The following is a 20466-nucleotide window of genomic DNA, read 5'->3' as shown; positions in this document are numbered from 1 at the left end:
AGACCCCCCCAAGATTGGGTGTGATGAAATTCTAGGTCATTTTCAGGAGGGAGGGTTGTGGTTGGCTTTAGTGTTATATGAGGTGGTTGAGGGTTCCTTTCCTCCCTTTTTAATATTTTTAATGCCTATTCATGGCTGCTTCTAGCAGATGGCAAGGCTCTCTGTGCAACATCCATCCTAGTAACATTTTCTGGGGGCTGGGCCAGAAGAATGACTTTAGGAAGGATGCTATGTGAGCTTTTGTCTGGCCCAGCCCCCAGGAAAAGGGGATGGGATGGAAGCTGCACAGAGAGCTTTATTGACTGCTATGAGTGGCAGCAATGAAGCCTTTAAAAACACTGAAACTCTCAGTCACCTTGTATATCACTAAGGTAAATGAAACCCCCACTCCCAAAAGCATCTTAGAATTTTGATGCTGCCCCTCCCTAAAGCATCTGAAAAATCCCATATACACTTTTGTGGAGGAGTGAAGTTGGTTGTGAAATTGGAAAGGGGGGAGGATTTTTGGCCTGGCTTGAGAAGCAACTATCAATTTTGCATTCAACATCCGCTCTCTACAGTTAATAGCATAACTGCAGTCTGGCTGGCTATGGTAGTGTGCAACGAACCCCTGCCATCCCCTGCATGCTTCTGCCTGCTTCTTTGTTTTTGTCTGTCTTTGCATTCAGCCCCAATGCCTGCCTGTGATTTGCTCAGTGTAAATGAGTTTGGACACAATTCCTGTTTCAACAGTAGTATCTCCTCCTCCTCCTCCATGTCCATGTCTTATGGCCTTTATGGAAGCATGTTTGCTCTCTCTCCGCTTGGGTGCTTAGAGAACCTTGCTTGCAGTGTCAAATTCTGTTTGCTTGAGAGAGAATGCTTTGTACAGTAGGTGAAGCCAAAACAGTTTCTCATTGACTTCTTGGTGATAGTTTATCAGGGCAGAAGTGGAAATCTTAAGATGCTAGCTATTTCTACAAGACAGTAACTGAGGTGGCTTTGCTCCAGACCAGGCTCTGGGAGAACAAGATATTATTTCAACACATGCTCAGCTTCTGTTGGCTACTTTCTCTCACCTTGACTTACGCATGCAGTGTTCTTTAAGCCTGCCTCTTCAATTCCTGCTTCAAAGGAGGCTTAAGCAGGGTACATGGTCACCATCCTATCAACGTTTGGATTGCGCTGATTGGGACCTAGTTCCCTGGCTTAGGCAGGAAATTGCCTGCCCTCAACCCAGAGAGTGGAGAACATATTATGGATGGATGGTACTTCAAGGATGACCCTTATAACAGTGGGAAGCTACTTCAGACCCGATAATAGCAGATGGAAATATGTTAGATGCTCATCTAAATGATGCCAACACTTTCTTTACCTGTCTTCAGAAATCTGTGCAGTTTGAATAGTCAGACTCAAAAGGTGGCTCTGTATATGTGAGCATGGGCCTTGGGAAGGTAGAGGCTGCTCTCCTCATGACTACTTGTTGCTGGTGGGTCGCAACATGTCTCCTCCTTCCTGCTGTTATTGGGCTCCATTCCCTCCCATTAGGGCTCCATCACTCCAAATGACACTGATAATTGTCACTCAGTCATCCAGGCCTTTGGATTAGGGCATGCAGTGAGCAGCAGTCCCCGTGACACTCTGAATGCATGTGACCCTGTTCCACCTTCTCCTTTAATTGAACTGGCAGGTGAGCTATGCCTATGGTGAGTGTGCTAGAGATGGGAGGGAGGTGTTTGGACAGGGATCTGCACGCTGACCTCACCTTATCTGTTCAGTCACCAGCTGGTCGAGATGAGAGTCGAGAAGATAAAACCACCATAAAATGTGAGACTTCTCCTCCTTCCTCACCCAGGACCCTGCGGCTGGAGAAGTTTGGACATCCTGCTCTGAGTCAGGAGGAAGGCAAGAGGTATAGGGGGCTGGCAAGGGATGAGAGGATGGGCTTTGCCTACTGTAGAGGGGCAGATATACCCAACTTCACTAGGTGAACAGGTGGGTCAGATGTTATAGTAAAGTGTTCCCAGACCTTTCCCAATTGGAATGAGAGAGTGAAGCATGGGAAGGGGGGTTGTAGAACCATGTACATATGATCAATGCCTACAAACCTTTCCTGGAGAATGTGCCTAATGCTGATTTTGCTCACCACTCTGAGGACTGGGAGAGAAACTGGAACTAAATGTGTACTGTTAGAAACCTGACCATGCATATGTTTCATTCTAACTCCAGAGGCTATAGGTGGCAATAGTTCTTCTACAGAAGCTGTTCTTCAACAAAGGATCTGACCGTTCCTTTGTGGAGTAAAGGACTGATGATGCATGATAGGAATGTTGGAACAAATCAGTAAAGTGCCCATCAAATGATAGGAAGATGTCTGGAAATGTGTCCGTTTTGACTGCCCAGTTGTTTGGCACAATGTTGGCACTGGCTGTGGCCCTCCCTCCCAAACAGGGAGTGACTGGATAGGTCCACTGTGGGAAGTGCTAGGAATGTTTTGGTGAAAAGCAGAGATGGGGATGACTACCAGAGGGGAAAGGCACCCTCACTTTATTGTAGATGATGACAGTCTAAACCTCTTGCCCTTTGTTTAACATCCTTTAGTTCTTTGGAGGACCAAGCAAGTAACCCTAGCAGCAGCAACAGCAGCCAGGATTCTCTGCACAAAGGCTCCAAGAGGAAAGGCATCAAATCCTCTATTGGGCGCTTGTTTGGAAAGAAAGAGAAAGGACGCTTGATCCAGCTGAGCAGAGAAGGCGCTACTGGGCAAGGTCTTTGACTCTTTTCATCCCCTCTAAGAGAAGGCTACTCTTCAATGGGTTCCTTGGGCAGGTGACCATTTTGGGTAGAGAGCTCTCTCTAAACACCCTTAATAGAATGGAAAAATATAGATGAAGGAAGTGATAAGATCAGCACTCAAGATGCCAGTTAGATTAGTTTCCCTCAGTTTTTGGAATATTTAGATCATCTTTCTCTTTTGGTACAATAGTTGAACATGTTTATATAGTGCCCATACAAGGGTTTATTATAAGTAACATACTACAAAGGGGAAAGGAGGGGACAGAGATTCGTGAATTAGTGACAATTATGAGAAAGGATGGGGAGCAGATAGCACAGAATAGTTATTGAGGTCACAGAAGGCCCCCAAATGAAACACTACAGTCCAGCAGAATTTAGGCTGCTCATATCACATTGACATCAGTGAGATTTCAGCAGCCCAACAGTGTGTAGGATTGCAGCCTAAGTAGATGCTGAGGAAGGATTTAATGGAAATGAGGAGCCAAGGATAAAGAAAATAGCTTGATGATTAAACTAGTTGAGGCATAGGGAACAATATAGCTGAAGACATAATGACAGAAGCAGAAGAACCAGCCAAAAGATGAATCTGATCAGCATGCTCTTTCATTCAGCTCTTTAGTCCAAAAGTAAAGTGTCAGAAACAGTAAAAGTAGGTCCCTTTTGTCTTGCACTGACACTGCATCTTCAGGAAAGAGTCAGAAGAGCATCCAGTGCATGTCTAATCTCATTTATAATTACAACCTACCAATTCATGTCCCTAAATTGGACTGGTGGCAGATACCATTGTGTGGAGCAGAATGAGCAAGAGAGAGGGGATGGGATCAGAGGTGGAGGAGTGAAAGTCTTGAAAGGAAGAACTGGAAGTCTGAAGATGTGCAAAGTCACAAGAAGCAAATGCTGAAACCTAGGGGTGGCATGATCCTAGCAACTGAAGAAAAAGGATTTAGCATGGACGCTTTGAATTGTCTGAAGAAGACAGCACATTTAGGAAAAAAGCCATTAGGGAGGCTGCCTCTGTGATAATTTTTTAAATTATTTTTGCATGTAGTTTTTTTTTAATTGGCTAAATATGGCATCCTATCATAGGAGCTACTTTCATATGATGCCCATCTGAGAATGAGTGGGTCAGGTAGGAGGGGATGTGGTTGGTGACAGTCTACATGGGCAGTAGTGATGCAGGGAAGGTGTGGGGCCATAAGTCTGGATCCTGACAATAATAACCCAGTGGAAGCTATAGGAAGACCCAAAAGTGTGGTGGTGGTGGTGGTGGGATTCTGGGGAGTGGGATAAGAGAAACAGGTCTGGGATGGTAGGAAGCTTAGCTGGGAAGGGACAGTGGTTAAAGTGCAACCATCAGTAGAAGGGTAGTGGTTGAGGTCCATGAAGAAACTGGACATTCTGTGGGATAAATTGAGAGCCAGTGTGGTGTAGTGGTGAGAGTGTTGGACTGGGAGCCAGAAGATCCAGGTTCTAGTCCCCCCTTGGCCATGGAAGTCACTGGGTGACTTTGGGTCAGTCACAGACTCTTAGCCCAACCTACCTCACAGGGTTGTTGCTGTGAGGATAAAATGGAGAGGATGATGAATGTAAGCTGCCTTGGGTTCCTTGACAGAGGAAAAAAGGCAGGATATAAATGCAATAAATAACTACATTAATTAAATAAATAAATTTGGTATTATATACAATATTGAAGGGTTAGTGTAAATATTTGTAGGATTACATAGTGCTGTAGTACTCTAAAAAGAATGAAAATTTCTTATAGCATTCTCTACTGAACTGTCATTCTCCAAACCCTGAAATATCAGATATTCAGTACTGTATTAGGCTATGTAGGCTTCACCTGCTTCTGAGACTTAAAGTCCTTGCTATCAAGGGGAATGCAGCAACTGTGAAAATCTGATGCAAAATATATGCTGGGTAGATAAATTGGATTATTTTCAGTTTTTGAGATTTCTTTTATGTGGCCCTAGCTTTTATGGGTCCCCAGAGGCCTCTCATCTTAATTCTCTATGTCTTGTGTTTCCCAGTTATACTGACAGATTCAGAGATCAATATACAGGATTCTCTTGGTCTCGGTAAGCTAGGAGCTCAAGCAGAGAAAGACCGACGCCTCAAAAAAAAGTGAGCATACCTACTTCAGTATTCCTTACAGACATGTTTAAACTTCATTCCCTTGGGGAACATTGTTTTGACTACATTAGTACAGAATCTCTGCAGGTTGTAGAAGATTCTGGCAAGTATTCTAGGGCAAATCCTCAGTTCATATGGAGCACAGAGTCTCGCCTATTGGAACTATCTCCCCATATGATCTTAAGAGTGCTCTAGAATTTGCCCATTCATTTCTGGCAGCTACGCATTGCAGGGGAAGAATTTTAAAATATCTTTGATAGAACTCATCTGTTGCTCATATTCTCATCATGGAATCTCTGATAAGCTGCTGAGGAGCTCCAGAGCAATTAGAGATCCATTTATTATTAATTAATTAATTAATTAATTAACTGGATTTTTACCCCACTTTTCAGATAGTTATTGTCTTCCAAAGCATCTCACAACAATAAAAAAGAGACAGGCCCTGCCATCAGGCTTACCATGTTAAAGACCACTGTTGTACAGACTAGAGAGCTGGGATACTCATAGGGTGGTAGCTTGAGTAGAACATCCTGAGGAAGAGAGAGAAGAATTTCCAAAGCTTCAAAATCCCACCTTTTCAGTAACATTCTATCTCCACAGTAAAACTGTTCAAAAAGGACTAGAACAATTTCTTAGGAATAGTCTTAACCATCACTACCTGTGCAGGTAGTCAAGACACGCCTCTTTGAGTAAGTCTCTAAGAGCCTTTTCAGGTGTTTAGAAACCTGGAGTTTTCCCCTCAAGCAGTATACTCACATTAGACTATCTGATATTCAGAGGCTTCTCATGATCAGACCCTCAGCATAGGCCTGATCCTAATGACTCCCTTTCCATTTCCACTTTATCTTGTCCCTGAGCTCCCTTGTCCAAAGCTGAGACACAAAAAAAGATTTATTTAACCCCCTTCTCCCCAGTATGAACAGCAGTGGAGGGTGATTTTGCCTTTATGCACCTTAGCTGTTCATTCCTGTTGCAAACTAAGGCACAAATGGATTGAGCATTTCAAGTTCCTAAAGAAAGGACTTTGCCAATGCTAGTGTTCATATTGGAAAGGGGTTAAAGAATCCTTTACCTGAACCTCGGCTTATGTGGGAATAGGTGACATCAATGTTGCTGGCTATCCCACCCTTGCTCAGTTCAAAATATGGCCCTTGTTAAAAATTAGTTGCTGACAAGCGCACTAGATCCAAAATATTACCTATAGCACAATATCATGACCCACACTGTGATGTGGGATAGCTTGCTATGCCTATGTTGCTGTGTGCAAAACGTTTAAATTTTCCTCAATTTATTTTTTCCTCTTCTTTCTTTTTCTTTTTTTGCAAATGGGGCTGGAAATATACTACACTACTAGCTGTGAACTCAGTAGGATTGTACAGCTAGCAAGGAAGTTGTTATATTACTGCTTACTGCTTCTCCTTCCAGGCATGAGCTTTTGGAAGATGCTCGAAGAAGGGGCATTCCTTTTGCTCAGTGGGATGGCCCAACTGTAGTCTCCTGGCTAGAGGTAAGTCCGCCTCAGGATCTTCAGATGATTAATGGTATCTACCAGGTGACCTCATCTCTTAGTTGACCATCTTTCCCCGTAGATCTTTCATATCTAGGGTGGAGCCCAATGTAGGAACATTTGGATAAGTATTGTGAAGAGGGGTGAAAATGTTTACTCATTCAAAATTAGAGCAAGAAGCACTGCCTCACTCTGAATTGGCTTTGTGACATTATGACATAGCCAGATCGTTTTACTGTGTGGTTTTGCAAATTCATTATGCTGACTACAGGCATGGTCCCCAAATCATGGGGATAAGTTTCCAGAACAGCAGCAAAAGTGAGTAGGGGGAATGGGAGACATTTTGGCCAGTTTCAGACAAAATATTTACATGAACGTTTGGGTCTCCCTATTCCATTCAGAGTTACATTTTGAAATATATGGCAAATGTTCAATACTGAACAAGAATTTCCATCATGTGGCTTAAAATGTACTAATGAGAAGAATAAAGAACAAGTTTATATCATCCATAGTGCATGTTGTTGAGTCCCTTGTTGATATATTTGTACAGCACTTTGGAGTGTCTGGAGACAAATATGTATAAAAATGTGTATATAATTAAAGCCAGTTTTTAATATGTTTAAATGAAATGCTGAAAATATAAATATAAAATAAATGTAAAACCTTTATATATAGATATAACATTTTCCCAGCATTTCTATCTTGCACAAAGGAAGAACATACCAAAAATAACTCACTATAACACATTCCTTATGCCACAAAAAATAGCCATCTTAAAGCACAGAAAAATTTGTACAACATCATTATTATGAAAATTCAAAGGATTTGTACAATGAATCCAGTTCAGAGTTTTCAGTGCCTTATAATCTGGTACATCTTGTAAATTTCATAATTTTTGTGATTTCCTGGATTTTTGTTGTACCATTCATTGATGGGCAGAGATGAAGGGCTTTGCCAATGACATGCTATTACTTCCTTTCCAATTTGCTGTTAACTCTTCAGAATTCATTGAAAATCTAACAGGATTTGCTCAGTTATTCCAATTATTTACCTCAATATTGTTTTCAAACAACCAAGGTATATACACAACATATGGAAATTGCTTCTTGCATCTTCTTCAATATTGTGCATCTAGTTTAACATATCTTTGGAGCTAAGTATCTAAGTAGAATATTGTACTGTTAATTTAAAGCAGACTTCTTCCAGTTTTGCACAAGAGGACAAATCACAGCCACTTGCCCAATTTCCCATCTATACCTCATCTTCAATAATCATATTGCATTTTCCACCTCCCAATTACTCAACTTCGTTGTTGTTGTTGTAATATTTGCCCCCCTCAGTTCCAACAGGTGTACCACCGAGAAAAATTAATTAGATTTGCTGCACAATCCCTATACATTTGTACTCAGAAGTAAGTCCTGTTGAGCTCAATAGGGCTTTCTCCCAGGTAAGTCGGTATAAGATTGCAGCCTTAATCTCATTTGTTCTTCAAAATCAGTGAACAATGTAATACTGCCATGCCACAGGACTCTATTAAGACTGTGTTCAAAGTACAGCTTTTCTGAGATAATACTGTAGAGCCATCATTGCCTGTGATACACATACATTCTTGTGAGTTGCCTTGGTCTTGATCAATATGCTTTTGCAGGGGTTTTAAAGTCGTATTTCAGTAAACTCTGGAAAATCCTGAATAGATTGTGTATGTTCTGATGTAGTAGCCATGGGACATCTATTGGGTAATGCCCATGATAAATAATGCCCTCCTCCATTGCCTGCAGTTTTGAATTGTTTTTAAAGTTTTGTTTATTTGTTTTAGTAGATGAAAAGATAGGTGTGTATCCACATGCACTCACTTAGTATTTTAAAACAGGAAAAGCTAAACTGAAAAGTGTGTCTGTGAAATTGGCTAGACCAGAAATGGCTTACTATTTGGTCTAGTCAATTTTATCACTTTATTTCCATTGGCCTACAGAAAGAAGCTGCAGTTATAGAGATGGAGGGGAAAGCCTTTTATCTTTTGCAGCAAAGGTCTCCTCTCCCTTCCCCTGTGCTGTTACCTCCTTCCCAATTTGCTGTTAACTCTTTTAACATGTATTAAGGTACCAATGTTTGATCAAGGCTTTTGTCATGGTAGTGGGAAACCACTCCCATTGCTCCCTAGCAATACTCATCTATACACTGCATAACAAAAGGCCTGGGAGCATTTTAACAATAAAATTATTATGGCTTGAGCCAATTTTTCTCTCTTACCTGAGACTATAGACAACATGAGTTCTGTGTGAAAGCTTGAGTATCTGGAGATGTAAATGCAAATTCATCTGTGGTCTTCTGTGTTGTAGCTTTGGGTGGGCATGCCTGCGTGGTACGTTGCCGCCTGCAGAGCCAATGTGAAGAGTGGTGCCATCATGTCTGCTTTGTCAGATACAGAGATACAGAGGGAGATTGGCATTAGTAATGCTCTTCACCGATTAAAACTGCGTTTGGCAATTCAAGAAATGGTGTCACTAACAAGCCCTTCAGCTCCGCCAACCTCAAGAACAGTAAGTGCTTCATGTTTGATTCTTGAGATTAACAAACCAGTTGCCTTTCCCTCTTTAATGCTAGGAAGCTGCTGTTGCTCGCGTCACATGCAACCTGAAGGGCTGAAACCCAAATCCAGAGCCTTTCAGTGAAACGTAGAGTTGCAGGTTCTAGCCAGCATATAACATTCTGATCAGCATTGTGGTCCTCATGTGTGATAAGTCATATGCCTCAGGGGAAGAAGCTATTAAATGCATCCAAGAAAGCTAAGCCCTTACTTCACCATTGTGAGGGCCAGTAGCCTTTGCCTCAGTAGTAGCTTAGTTATTTTAGCATGCTTGTTTGCTCTGTTGTAGTGAGTGCCTATGGCCTTTCCTTCACAATGTCCTTGTGAAATGGCTCAAGGCTGCTACATCTTTCCCCCACTATTGTAGTCACGAGTAGGCACTGTAGAGCAGTCTTATGTAAGGTGCTAAGTGTACCTCTGTCTGGTAGCAGTGCTAACATCAGGCTTTCTCTGTATCACTGGAAGTAACGTATACCCAGGACACTAGCTGGGTTAGCTCTCTTTGAAAAATACTTGATTCTCCCAGAAACATGCTTGCTTTGTGTTCCCTGCTTGCTGTGTGGGAGGTATCAGCAGGCAGAAATATATGGAAAAATATGTATGAATATCTTTTTCTCTCTCCTTGTTCTGAAGGAGCAGGGGCCACAACAGGATAAGGCAGGAATGTGGGGCAGGCCGGGGGGTTGAAGGACATAGGACAGAGCAGGCAGTAGGCTAAAAAATGAGGCACCAAGGAAACAAACAGCCTACAATTGCAGGCCTCTTAATATGATAAATTCTAAAGGATCTTCCATCACCTCTATGAAGGACTGTTGGACTCACCCCAACAGCCTTGCAAGGTAGGCCAAGCCCAACTCGGCCACAAGTCTTCCCAAGATTACTCAGTAGCCTCCCTCCCAGGCCAATAGACACTGTATTTAGCACTGAAGTTATACAGGATGCACCACACCAACTGGGAGTTGGATAAAAGTTTATTAGGGAAAAGGAACAAAGAGGAAGAGAAAGGGGAGGGGTGGTAGGTTGTACAGGAAATTACAAGCAAGTTACAATACTCAAAAGCCAGAAATGCCACTCACCAGGGCACATACTCCCAGGAGCAAAATAATAAAGCTAGCTAGTCTATTCTATACATACCAAAGTATGGGCCTCTCAGGATAGCCACTGAATGGCAACATACCCTAGTACCATCAGGGCAAAAGAAGAGACACCCACCCCTTCTTTGCCCCCCTATTTATGGTCCAGCCCTAGCAACTCAAGGCAGATTTGAAACACCCAATCATAGTCCAGTCCCAGGACAATCCACTCTACCCTCCAAGGAGGCTTAATCTTCCCACCAGACATGGCTATTATCACTTTCCCAATTAGCCGGAGCAGAGTCTGGCCTTGAGCTGCTGGGCTGAGAAACGGCCAAAAAACAATCAGCTTCCAGGTGGCTACTTCTTATGTGACAACCAAATCGGCCCTCATGGCTTCAGCCTCTACTACCCTCATTCTTGACAACCTCCACCAAAGGCTTGGTACCAAAGGCAGTCCATGTCTACCATCTGGAAAAATGGTACTTCAAAAGCCTCACTTTTTTTCTGAAGAAACGTAATATACAATTTTTCTTTAGTGTAAACTGAGCATGACTTTTCATAGCATCATTGTCATTTCCACACCCATGGAAAACTATGTCCATCCACAGATCAGCAGTGACTTAATTTCAAATGGCTGTCAGGTTGAAATGTTTTACTGTCACTTCCTTCCTGTCCTGTTCATCTGCTTCATATTTTCGCCCTAGTCATCTGGAAATGTCTGGGTTACACATGAGGAGATGGAAACTATGGCACCTTCAACCAAAACGGCAAGTCTTTTCTGTGTAATCTTTTCCCTTGCGTAATGTGTGCCTCCATGTCTGAGGACCCTGCCAGCTCACCCTCGTCAGAACTGGCAGGGAAATGATTTTGCATTGGGTCAAAAGATAAGGACTTTTCCAGAATACACTGTGTTAAGCACTGTATATATTTGCAATATAGGTTACCCATGATGAGAGGCTGGTTTAACTTTGGCCTGGTGATTGACTTGTGTGGTACAAATAAATTCTTTTTGTTTGAGGCGCTGTTAGTGTTGTTGAGGAGCCTTAACAATTGTTGCAAGCCACCTTGGGAATTCTCATTGTAAAGCTATGGACTAAAAACACATACACACAATTGTGTCCCTTTCCATCAGATAAAAATGACCGACTTTATTCAGAAAACTGACTTGTTCTGGATAAGGCTCTCTCTTAATATCTAACAAGTACTGGGTGGCTGGCAGATGTACAATTTGCCCAACTGGCATTTGTGATTTGGGACTAGTGCAAGTCAGTTGGCAGGTTTCTTTCTCATATTTAAGGAGAGGCGAATATGTTGTATACTAAGGTCAAAATTCCTTAGCCTGTGCCTGGGTTGGGATAAGAGTGAAAAATATATTCACCTGTCTGATGGATCATGGCAATTTGCTATTTATCTGTTTGTATGGTGAACACACTCTTAGGCAACTAGCAGTTGTTCATTGGCACATGTTTGCAACATAGTCTTGTTTTGTATTTGCTACCCTGGGAACCCTAGTAGTTGACAGGGCTGGGTACACATTAGTTTATCAGATAAACAAACAAACAGATATATACCATGTGGCAATTGGCATATTGAGCAAAGCCAAATGTAAGAACACTAAATTCACACTGCCCATTTTGTTTCTCATTTAGGGATAGAAATTGTCAAATCTCCAGGGAGCTTCACCTGCTACCTTCCATCAATGCAGCATCTGCTGCTTATCTGTCTGTTTTGAATATGCCTCTTTCCTTTTGTCACCTCACATGTGATGCTGTCATATGTGGTCTAGACTTTTTCTGCTCATTGTTGAGAAGCTCAAAAGACTAACCCACAGTGAGATCCTCTGAAGTAGAAATGGTATAGGATGGGAGCCTCAGAATAAAATCATCCTTATGCCTGTGCAATTGTGTGCAGTCTCTGCATAAGAGTATCCTGATTATTTTGTTTGACTACATGCAAGGTCTCTGCTTGTATATGAAACATTGTCAGACCCTGTGTGGTGATAACTCACTTTGCCTGTTGTTTTGTTGACATGCTGCATTGTTACATTTAGGACACTGAGGAGGGCAGTTGGGCACAGGTGAGACTCCTGCATTATCTTATGTTTTGTTCGCTATACTTGGGTGCACAAAGCTATGTGAGTGGGCAGAACTCAGAAAAACTAAATTCAGAATCTGATTATATCACCTTGCTTTTTTGAGCACTTGTTTCTCTAAGCTAGTTCCTGAACATTTATCACTGGGTAATCAATGAAAACAGATGCAGAATGCTCTTAAACCTTCTTTTCATTTCTCTCTGGTTATTAATAACTTACTGTTATCTCCAAATAGGAAAAATAGTACTAGTAAGGAGATATCTAATTTCTTGCTCCCCAGACATTTAAAAAAACCCTCACCTAGTTCCATAAGGACTGTAACATACGAAGCTTCTCTATTGATTTGCTGCTGTTTCTCACTTTAATTTTAGCACTGTTCATTCCCAGCAAGATTTTACACGCCTCTAAAACTTCTTTGTTCCTATGCACAGGGAGCAAATACCTGTGGCCCTGTTCTTTAACCTTCCCTTTCATATGTTTCCCCTATTTGGCCATTAAAAGGCAGGCTTAATAAAATCCTGGCATGTATGACTCGGGATCACTGCTTCCTTTCTTTTCAAATAGTAATTCTCTGCCACTGGAAAATCTAAAAGCAGATGCAGGGTAGCGCTAGATTCTACAAGGGTAGTTACCAAGACTTTTGTACCCAAGCCCTTCCATGAGAACTCCATGGCGTATTTTAAACCCGTTACTGCAGTGCTTAGCATGTATAACAGACTCCACTGTAAGTTCCACTGGCCGTTACCTCCAAATGAACTGAAATGAAAGGATCCCTACACAATAATTTTCAGCATTATTCCTTGTAAAACTGTGTGGTATTCAGCCCAAGGGACTGAAAATGGAGCACAAATGCTCTCTATTTTATTCGTAATTAAGGTTTCCAAAATATGCTGTACTTAAAATGATAATGCTTGATCCAGGCAAGCAGCCAGTGTTACATTCACCAGCAATGTGAGAATGAACACTTCTAAATTTCAAGGCTCAGAAGTGCCCATTTTTGTGGTTGTCATATCAGTAAAGAGCTACCGTGTAGACTTTCTACAAGCTATCTTGTTACAATATACACACACACACACTATGGAGTGTTGTATAACACTGAAGAGAACAGGTTTGTGGGTTGTTATTTTGACATAAACTGGCAATTATATCATATAGTTGAAAAATACTTTCCAAACTATAACTCAGATCTTACAGTTGTTGGTTTCAGTGGGACCAACCCATGTAAATGATCATTGAATATCTGCATTAGAATACTACCTCCATTGTATCACTGTGATATGATTACTGCACATGGTAGTATATATCATTAGTGGTAATAATAGGGTGTTTTCTATATCTAAGACATGAGACTCCCACACCTTTACTAAAATATTCTAAATTCTGTTTCTGAGACATCCAGATAGGATTCCATCAATGCTTCTTTTACATTATTATTTTTACTTTCACAGACACTGGCTTATGGAGACATGAACCATGAATGGATAGGGAATGAATGGCTTCCTAGTCTAGGTCTCCCACAATATCGCAGCTACTTCATGGAGTGCCTTGTGGATGCACGGATGTTGGATCATTTGACTAAGAAAGACCTTCGAGTGCACCTGAAGATGGTGGACAGTTTCCATCGGTGAACAAATTTCCTTAGGACATTTGTAGCATTCTTTCATCTCAGTGGAGCAGAAGCCCCCTTGCAACCAACTTAGAGCTGCTTCATACACCCCTTTTTCTGTGGTTTTTCTCCCCAATCTGAATTGATCTCACTTAAATTCCTCTAGCTGGGTTCTTCTTTTGGACACTGATGACAAGCTTGGTGCATGTTGTTAGAATTGGGGTTGATTTGCAGTGTTTTCCATAAGTACTAGAAATTCCAGATTATAGTGTACCGAGGCCAAAGAGGGATGAATTGGACTCAGGTTGACTACCAGCCAGTGCAGAACTATCTTTTGCAATACAAACTGTACTGTATGTTACAAAATAAAATCAACAGTCTTGGAACTGGAGGTAATTGGGAAATTGGTTTGAAGAGATTTTCCTCTCGGCACAAGTGATTAGGAGAACAGAAACTTATTTTGGGTTGTGTAATTATACAGTGTTCTGAGATTGTTACAGTGCATTGCTCAAGTCGTGTTTCAAATGCTGAGAGGAGTTTTGATCTGAAATGGCTTGTAGTAAGTGCTGTATTGTATTGTTACAGAACAAGCCTGCAGTATGGTATTATGTGCCTGAAGAGACTGAACTATGATAGAAAAGAGCTGGAGAGGAGGCGGGAAGAAAGCCAGCATGAAATCAAAGGCAAGTAATAATACAGAGATCTGCTTATGGTAAGCTACAAAAGAACCAGTCCATGAAACTAAGCTCTTGATGCCATTTTCCTTCCCGGACCATGAAGTCTGGTTGATGCTGTTTACAAGTCAGTATTTGCCAGTTACATAACAAGGATCTTGGTATCTCATCTACCTCCCTTACTTCTAGAGCAGCTTTCCCCAATCTGGTGCTCTGCAGATGTGTTGGACTACAGATGCGTTGGCCATGCTGGCTGGGAATGATGAGAGCTTTAGGCCAACCCATTTGGAGGGCACCAAGTTGGGAAAGGCTTTATGAGGCTTTTCAGTCATTGACTTTTCAGCAGGTATCTTATTTCCTGGATTAACTGCTTCCTCCATCATTCTCCCAAATGTCTGCCTTGTTTGTCATATCATGCTCACTTGTACCTGCAGGGAATTCTGGCTTTTGCTTGAAGATTGGTATCTTGGGGTTCAGAAAACCTCCAAAGTCTCCTTCACCAAAGAGTTGACCTTAAGGTTGATAGTTCCTTCCCCCAAACCCAGCTGAGTTAGGTTTTTGAGGAAATAGAACAGTAGCCATTTTTGTTAGGGTTATCAACCAGTTAAATATTTTTAGGGTGCAATCCTATGTGGATTATCGGCAGCCTCTGAACTCAGAGGCTGCCAAGTATCCAATGCAGGGAAGGAGGACAGCGGAGGTGATCTTCGCCTCTGTGCTCCAGCCACCCTGCATTTCTGCTAGAAGGGCAATTTTGCTCGTCTTGCAGCAGCGCTTTGGAGGGAGAGGGAAGGAGGCTGGAGCAGCCATAGGATATGTTGCATTACAGCCACCCCTGTCTCCTCCCTTCTCTGCCCCCAGGACGCCCCTTTTCCCCATCTCCTTTTCTGAGCACGGAGAGGTTGCCGTTGCAGCTCTCTCCACACCTGCTACAAGGGGGCAGGGGACTGGGCGGGGAGCCCTGTCACTGACCTCAGAGCCAGGAAATTGAACTATCCTATGCCCCCCACACTGTCTAGGACCAATACCCTAGTTAATAATTTATATCTTAGTAAGTCATGTAAATGTTGATACTACTATAATCTCCATATTAGTGACTTTTTAGGGTATTGAAGGATGGGCATAACTGAAGAATATAAAAAGCACAATTCATAGTTTGAGTTGTTGCCTATAAAGAACAGCTTGGAACCTAGCCATCTAACAGGGGTGCCTTTTACCACAAGAGCCTACCTGAACGTTTTGTTCTTCACCAGAAGCCTTCCTCTTTGTCTTCCCTCCATCTGAAATTAAGCTGGTAGTGACATGGGAGAGGGTTTTCTCAGTTGTGGTGTTCCACATATGGTATACCCTCCCCAGAGAAGCTTGCCTGGCACCAGCTTTGATGTCTTATCTGTGCCAGGTGAAGATTTTTATTTGCCAAGGCATTATGACATGTTATAACTGGTCTTAGTTGTGTTGTTATGTCTTCTGTTGTATTTTCTTGATTCCACTGATAGTATGGCTCTTTCTTCTGTCATTTCATATAATTCATCCTCTTTATTGAGTTTTATTGTATTTGTTTTTGCTGTATTCTTCATAATTTCAATGAATTTATCAATTGGTTCACCTTGACTACATGTTTGGAGCACTACCCTTCTGTGTTCTGCTTTCCACTTTCTTTCTCCTTGCTCTCATCAGCTCTAGAGATTTGATCATCCTGTGGTTGCTGTATGATTCATATTAGCATGTACTGAGACTGCTAGACTTTGGGCAATGGAGTTTATTTTCCCAGGAAAATAAAACCGTATGAACTGTTTACACAAGGTGGACTATCATTTCTTACCCTTGTTGCTTGTATTGTGGACTTTTAGACAATATATCCATCAAAATGCTTTTTTTTTTGTCTTAGGCAGCTTATGGCCTTAGGCCTTCTCTGTGGTGGCCCCCACTCTGTGGAACTCTCTCCCTAGGGAACTCTGCCATGCCCCCCCTTTAATGAGCTTCCACCACGCATTAAAACGTGATTGTTCAGGCAGGCATTTGAGGTGGGTTAGGGTATTTTTAGAAATATGATGTTTTAAAGTAGAATTTTATTGTTTTAAAACTGTTGTATTGCTGTACATCACCCAGAGTGGCCGGGTGACCAGCCAGATGGGCGATTAAGAAATTCAATAAATAAATAAAATAATAAATATGGGGACTTCAGTATTCTCAGTGTTTATTCTTAATGTGTGACTTCATTGTCTTCTAGATGTCTTGGTCTGGACCAATGATCAAGTAATTCACTGGATTCAATCCATTGGGCTTAGAGAATATGCCAACAACATCATTGAGAGTGGAGTCCATGGAGCACTCATAGCTTTGGATGAAAATTTTGATTATAGTAGTCTGGCACTTGTGTTACAAATACCCACTCAGAACACTCAGGTAGGAAGAAATGTTTACACTGATGTTTTCAAGATGAAGTTTGTATATTTTTGTCTAAAGATGGCTGAGTCTTGGTATGTGACAGTAATGGAATTTCTCATATTACTAGAACCCGGGGTCATCTCATTAAACTGATTGGTGGGAGATTCAGACAGATATCTCCACACAGTGCATAGTTAAATTATGGAATTCACTACCACAAGATGTAGTGATGCCACCAATTTGGATAACTTTATAAGGGGGTTAGATAAATTCCTGGAGGAGAGGCCTATCAATAGCTAGTAGTTCTGATGGCTATATGCTACTTCCAGTATCAGAGGCAGTATGCCTATGTACCCCAGTTGCTGGGCAACATGGGTGGGAGGGTATTGTTGCACGCATGTTCTGCTTGTGTGTATTCCATGGGCATCTAGGCAGCCACTGTATGAACAGAATGCTGGACTAGATGGACCCTTGGTATGATCCAGCATAGCTCTTCTTATGTTCTAATGTTCTGAGAACATGAAAGAAATTTAAAAATCAAGAATATGTTAGTTTAAACCACTGTGTTTTGAAAACTGGCATAGTTCCTATCAACTTGGATGTGTTTTTATTAATGCCAGCTGGTATCTCTAAAACAGGGATGGAAAACCTCTGACCTGCAGGCTTAATCTGGCCTGCGAAGGCTCTCCATCTGGCCTGCGGAGGGCCCCTCCTCAAGCCCTGTCCCCAGCCCCATCGATGGAAGGTTTCCCTGTCTGTCATGATAGCTAAATGGAACCTCCAGTTTCTCAGGCAGAATACCAGAACACTGTTGCATTCATGCCCTGCTTATAAGCTTTTCAGTGGCATTTGTCTGGCCACTGTAAGGAACAGAATGCTGAACTAGGGGGAGACAAGTGACTTGGCCTAGGCCAAGTATGGGCAGGCTTTGGGCTTGTGAGATCTAATTGGTTGGGGGTTTTTTTACTAGAACCCTGACATCCACCAATGAGCGCCAGGTGGGAGTCTTACTGGGTGGCGGGTAGAATCAGATGCAATAAGTTGGCTTATATGCTGCACTGTTTGAGTCATACACTGGAATAAACTGCATGTACAAGTACAAATCTACATCTGAGTTACTACAGATCAGGGATTCTAACAACCTGATTTAGAAGGGGATATAAAGTCGCTTTGTTGTTCCATAGTGATAAAGCAGCTTGATGATTTCCTCTGACTAGTAGTTTGGTGGCTGTGTTAGTATAGTATTCACATCAGTTGTTTCCTTTTGGTAGACAAGTACTGTTGGCTTATTTGATGTTTCCAGGCACGACAGGTGATGGAGAGAGAATTCAACAATCTGCTTGCCTTGGGTACTGATAGGAGGCTTGATGATGTGAGTACAAAGTACTATGCTCTGACTAAATCATGCTGGGAATTTGAGAGATTTGGAGCTCATACTATTGGCTAAGAAACTGATGAAGCAAATGGAGTAGTGGAAATAGGATCTGGCATTGCAATTATCTTCTGTGAAGGAATGCCGTAGCACTCAAATTCTGTGCAGGAAAAGTGGAAGTGGGTATGCTAAGCTAGGGAGATTCCAGGTTGCAAGCAGGCATGGGCCCCCATTATGAAACAGTGTGGTGGGAAGAATGGGCACTGAGGCCGCCCCCTCATTTCTTGTGGGAGGAAGGATCGATGTGTTAGCAGAACCTATACTGTCTGCTTTTCTTTTTAATCTGCAAGGGAATTCTGCTTGTCATCATACACCTGGGCATTAGCTCCCACAAACCTGCTGGTCTTTAGGAAATACAGTATTAATATAACATCCCTGTGTGGATGTCCCTATTTTGGTTAAGCTGTAGATCTCTTTCAGTTGAACAGGACTAAACTAAAATCTGAGCAGCCACATGGCTTTACAAAAATTTAAATTCATCCCACTAGTCAAAATGGTGCAAGTCTGTCTGTAGACAAAACCTCGGTCTGTGGGCTATGGAATCTACTCCCTAAGAAGTATTAGGAACCATATATTTTTCAAACTCCTCTGGACAAAGCTCTGAAGACCAGCGATGTTGGAAACACTCCTGCCTTCAACTGGGACCTCCTTTTCTTCTTACTTCTGTAAACCAAATTCCATGAGGTGTGGAGCTGCTCTCCTTGTCAACAGTATGATATCCTACTATTGTAACAGAAGCAAGTTTCCACAGGCAAACTGCTCTGTGGAGTATAACCTTCTGTATGCTTTGTGAATCAGTGTCACACTGCTTGCTGTACCAAAGTTGCCTGTATTAGTCAGTCAATAAATATAAACACTGGACTGGAAATATATTGAACGGTTTCTTTAAACTTGGGAATCTGGGAATGTCTTGATATAGATGCCAATTCTGTCTGAGCATTTGTAATGCACCTAATATGTTCATATCAACTCACGTCTTGTGGAACCTAGTGGAGGGAGGGATTGTGAGAGGAGGAGACAGAGTGCCTTCTTGAATGTTTAGTCCCTGGCAACTATAGAAGATGCTAACTCCTCTCAACAATCCTAGTGCCAAACTATATCTGACAATAGCCCAACCCAACACAGGTCATGGCGAATCCTTATAAGGCAGAGGGTGGAGTGGGGGAACTTAAAGCACTGCAAGGGCAGGTCAGAGGGAGAGTGGAGCCCTTTTCCCATCCTCCCCTGAAAGAGCTTTCCTCTGGCTATTTTTCTGTTGGGAGGGGTTATTTCTCATCACAGAGCCCCAACAAGAGGAAAATGGGTAGAGAGAAGCAATTTCAGGGAGAAAAGCGTGGGTGCACTTGTCAGGGAACTGTGGTTGGCCACAGCTCCTTGTTGAGTATAAGCCTGAGAGAGTTTGCCCCTCAGTATAATGTGCGACATGACCCATTTGTGAGAAAGCATTAGTCAGGGACAGAGCGAAGGATGAGGTGAGGATTGCACCAGCAATCTGCTGCATTTTGGGAAGTGTATCAAGTAAAAACAAGTTGGTTTTCATTTGATGCATTCCTAGAAACGTATTGAGGATTTATTAATGTAGGTTTGCACACGGATTTACCATGTTGAAAGACTGTACTCTCCTACCATTCAAATAAGTTCAAGTTCAAAGACCTTTTTTCTCATAACATATTTAAAGTAACATGGTACCGAAAAGCAGCCATGATCATCATCACACATAACAAAAGCTGCAATTTTGGAACAGTGAGGGCACATGCAAAGCTTCCCCTTGACTTTTTACAACCAGAATCATGGAATTGAAGAGCCCTAAGTGACATAAAAGCCATTTATCAAGATTACAGTAGAAACACTAAGTGCATGAAACCACCTGTTGAGCAAAGGTTATATCAGCATGTTCTTCTACTTTCTTACGTGGAGTCATCCTGCCACTAAAATGATCACATAGAGTATCCATAAGAAATGTCCCCAAGGAGGTAATCTCATAGCTGATACTTTTAGAGTACCCATATTGTCGTGCCAAATTGTCATGCCAAAAACACAAAGGGGCACAAACATGTCATGAAGATGTATCAAATCCCACACTAATGCCAAAGAGCAAACCACAGTGAGGAAATGCTGGAGGCCTAGTCTTAGGGCTATTTCACACATGGGAAAAACAAACACATACAGCAATTAAAAACAATATCTTAATTTGTCACA

At 42.0% G+C, this 20466-nt stretch overlaps 1 protein-coding gene across 2 annotated transcripts in view; it reads left to right on the top strand.

Moving 5' to 3' along the window:
• The window catches only part of PPFIA4 (PPFI scaffold protein A4), a 167555-nt gene that overhangs the window by 133337 nt on the left and 13752 nt on the right, over positions 1–20466 (top strand). For both annotated transcript variants that reach the window (XM_084853671.1, XM_084853672.1), the window contains exons 18-27: positions 1758–1891; positions 2581–2747; positions 4803–4896; positions 6331–6412; positions 8752–8952; positions 10780–10842; positions 13616–13791; positions 14359–14456; positions 16678–16853; positions 18139–18207. In XM_084853671.1, coding sequence (XP_084709797.1) covers positions 1758–1891; positions 2581–2747; positions 4803–4896; positions 6331–6412; positions 8752–8952; positions 10780–10842; positions 13616–13791; positions 14359–14456; positions 16678–16853; positions 18139–18207 — 1260 coding nt within the window. The remainder of the gene's footprint in view (positions 1–1757; positions 1892–2580; positions 2748–4802; positions 4897–6330; positions 6413–8751; positions 8953–10779; positions 10843–13615; positions 13792–14358; positions 14457–16677; positions 16854–18138; positions 18208–20466) is intronic.

Source organism: Heloderma suspectum, chromosome 4 (genome assembly GCF_057233095.1).
Source record: "Heloderma suspectum isolate Gila_16-S chromosome 4, 16-S_ref, whole genome shotgun sequence".
NCBI lineage: Eukaryota > Metazoa > Chordata > Lepidosauria > Squamata > Helodermatidae > Heloderma > Heloderma suspectum.
Note: the sequence above shows the minus strand (reverse complement) of the source record. Positions and strands in the feature narration are given on the sequence as shown.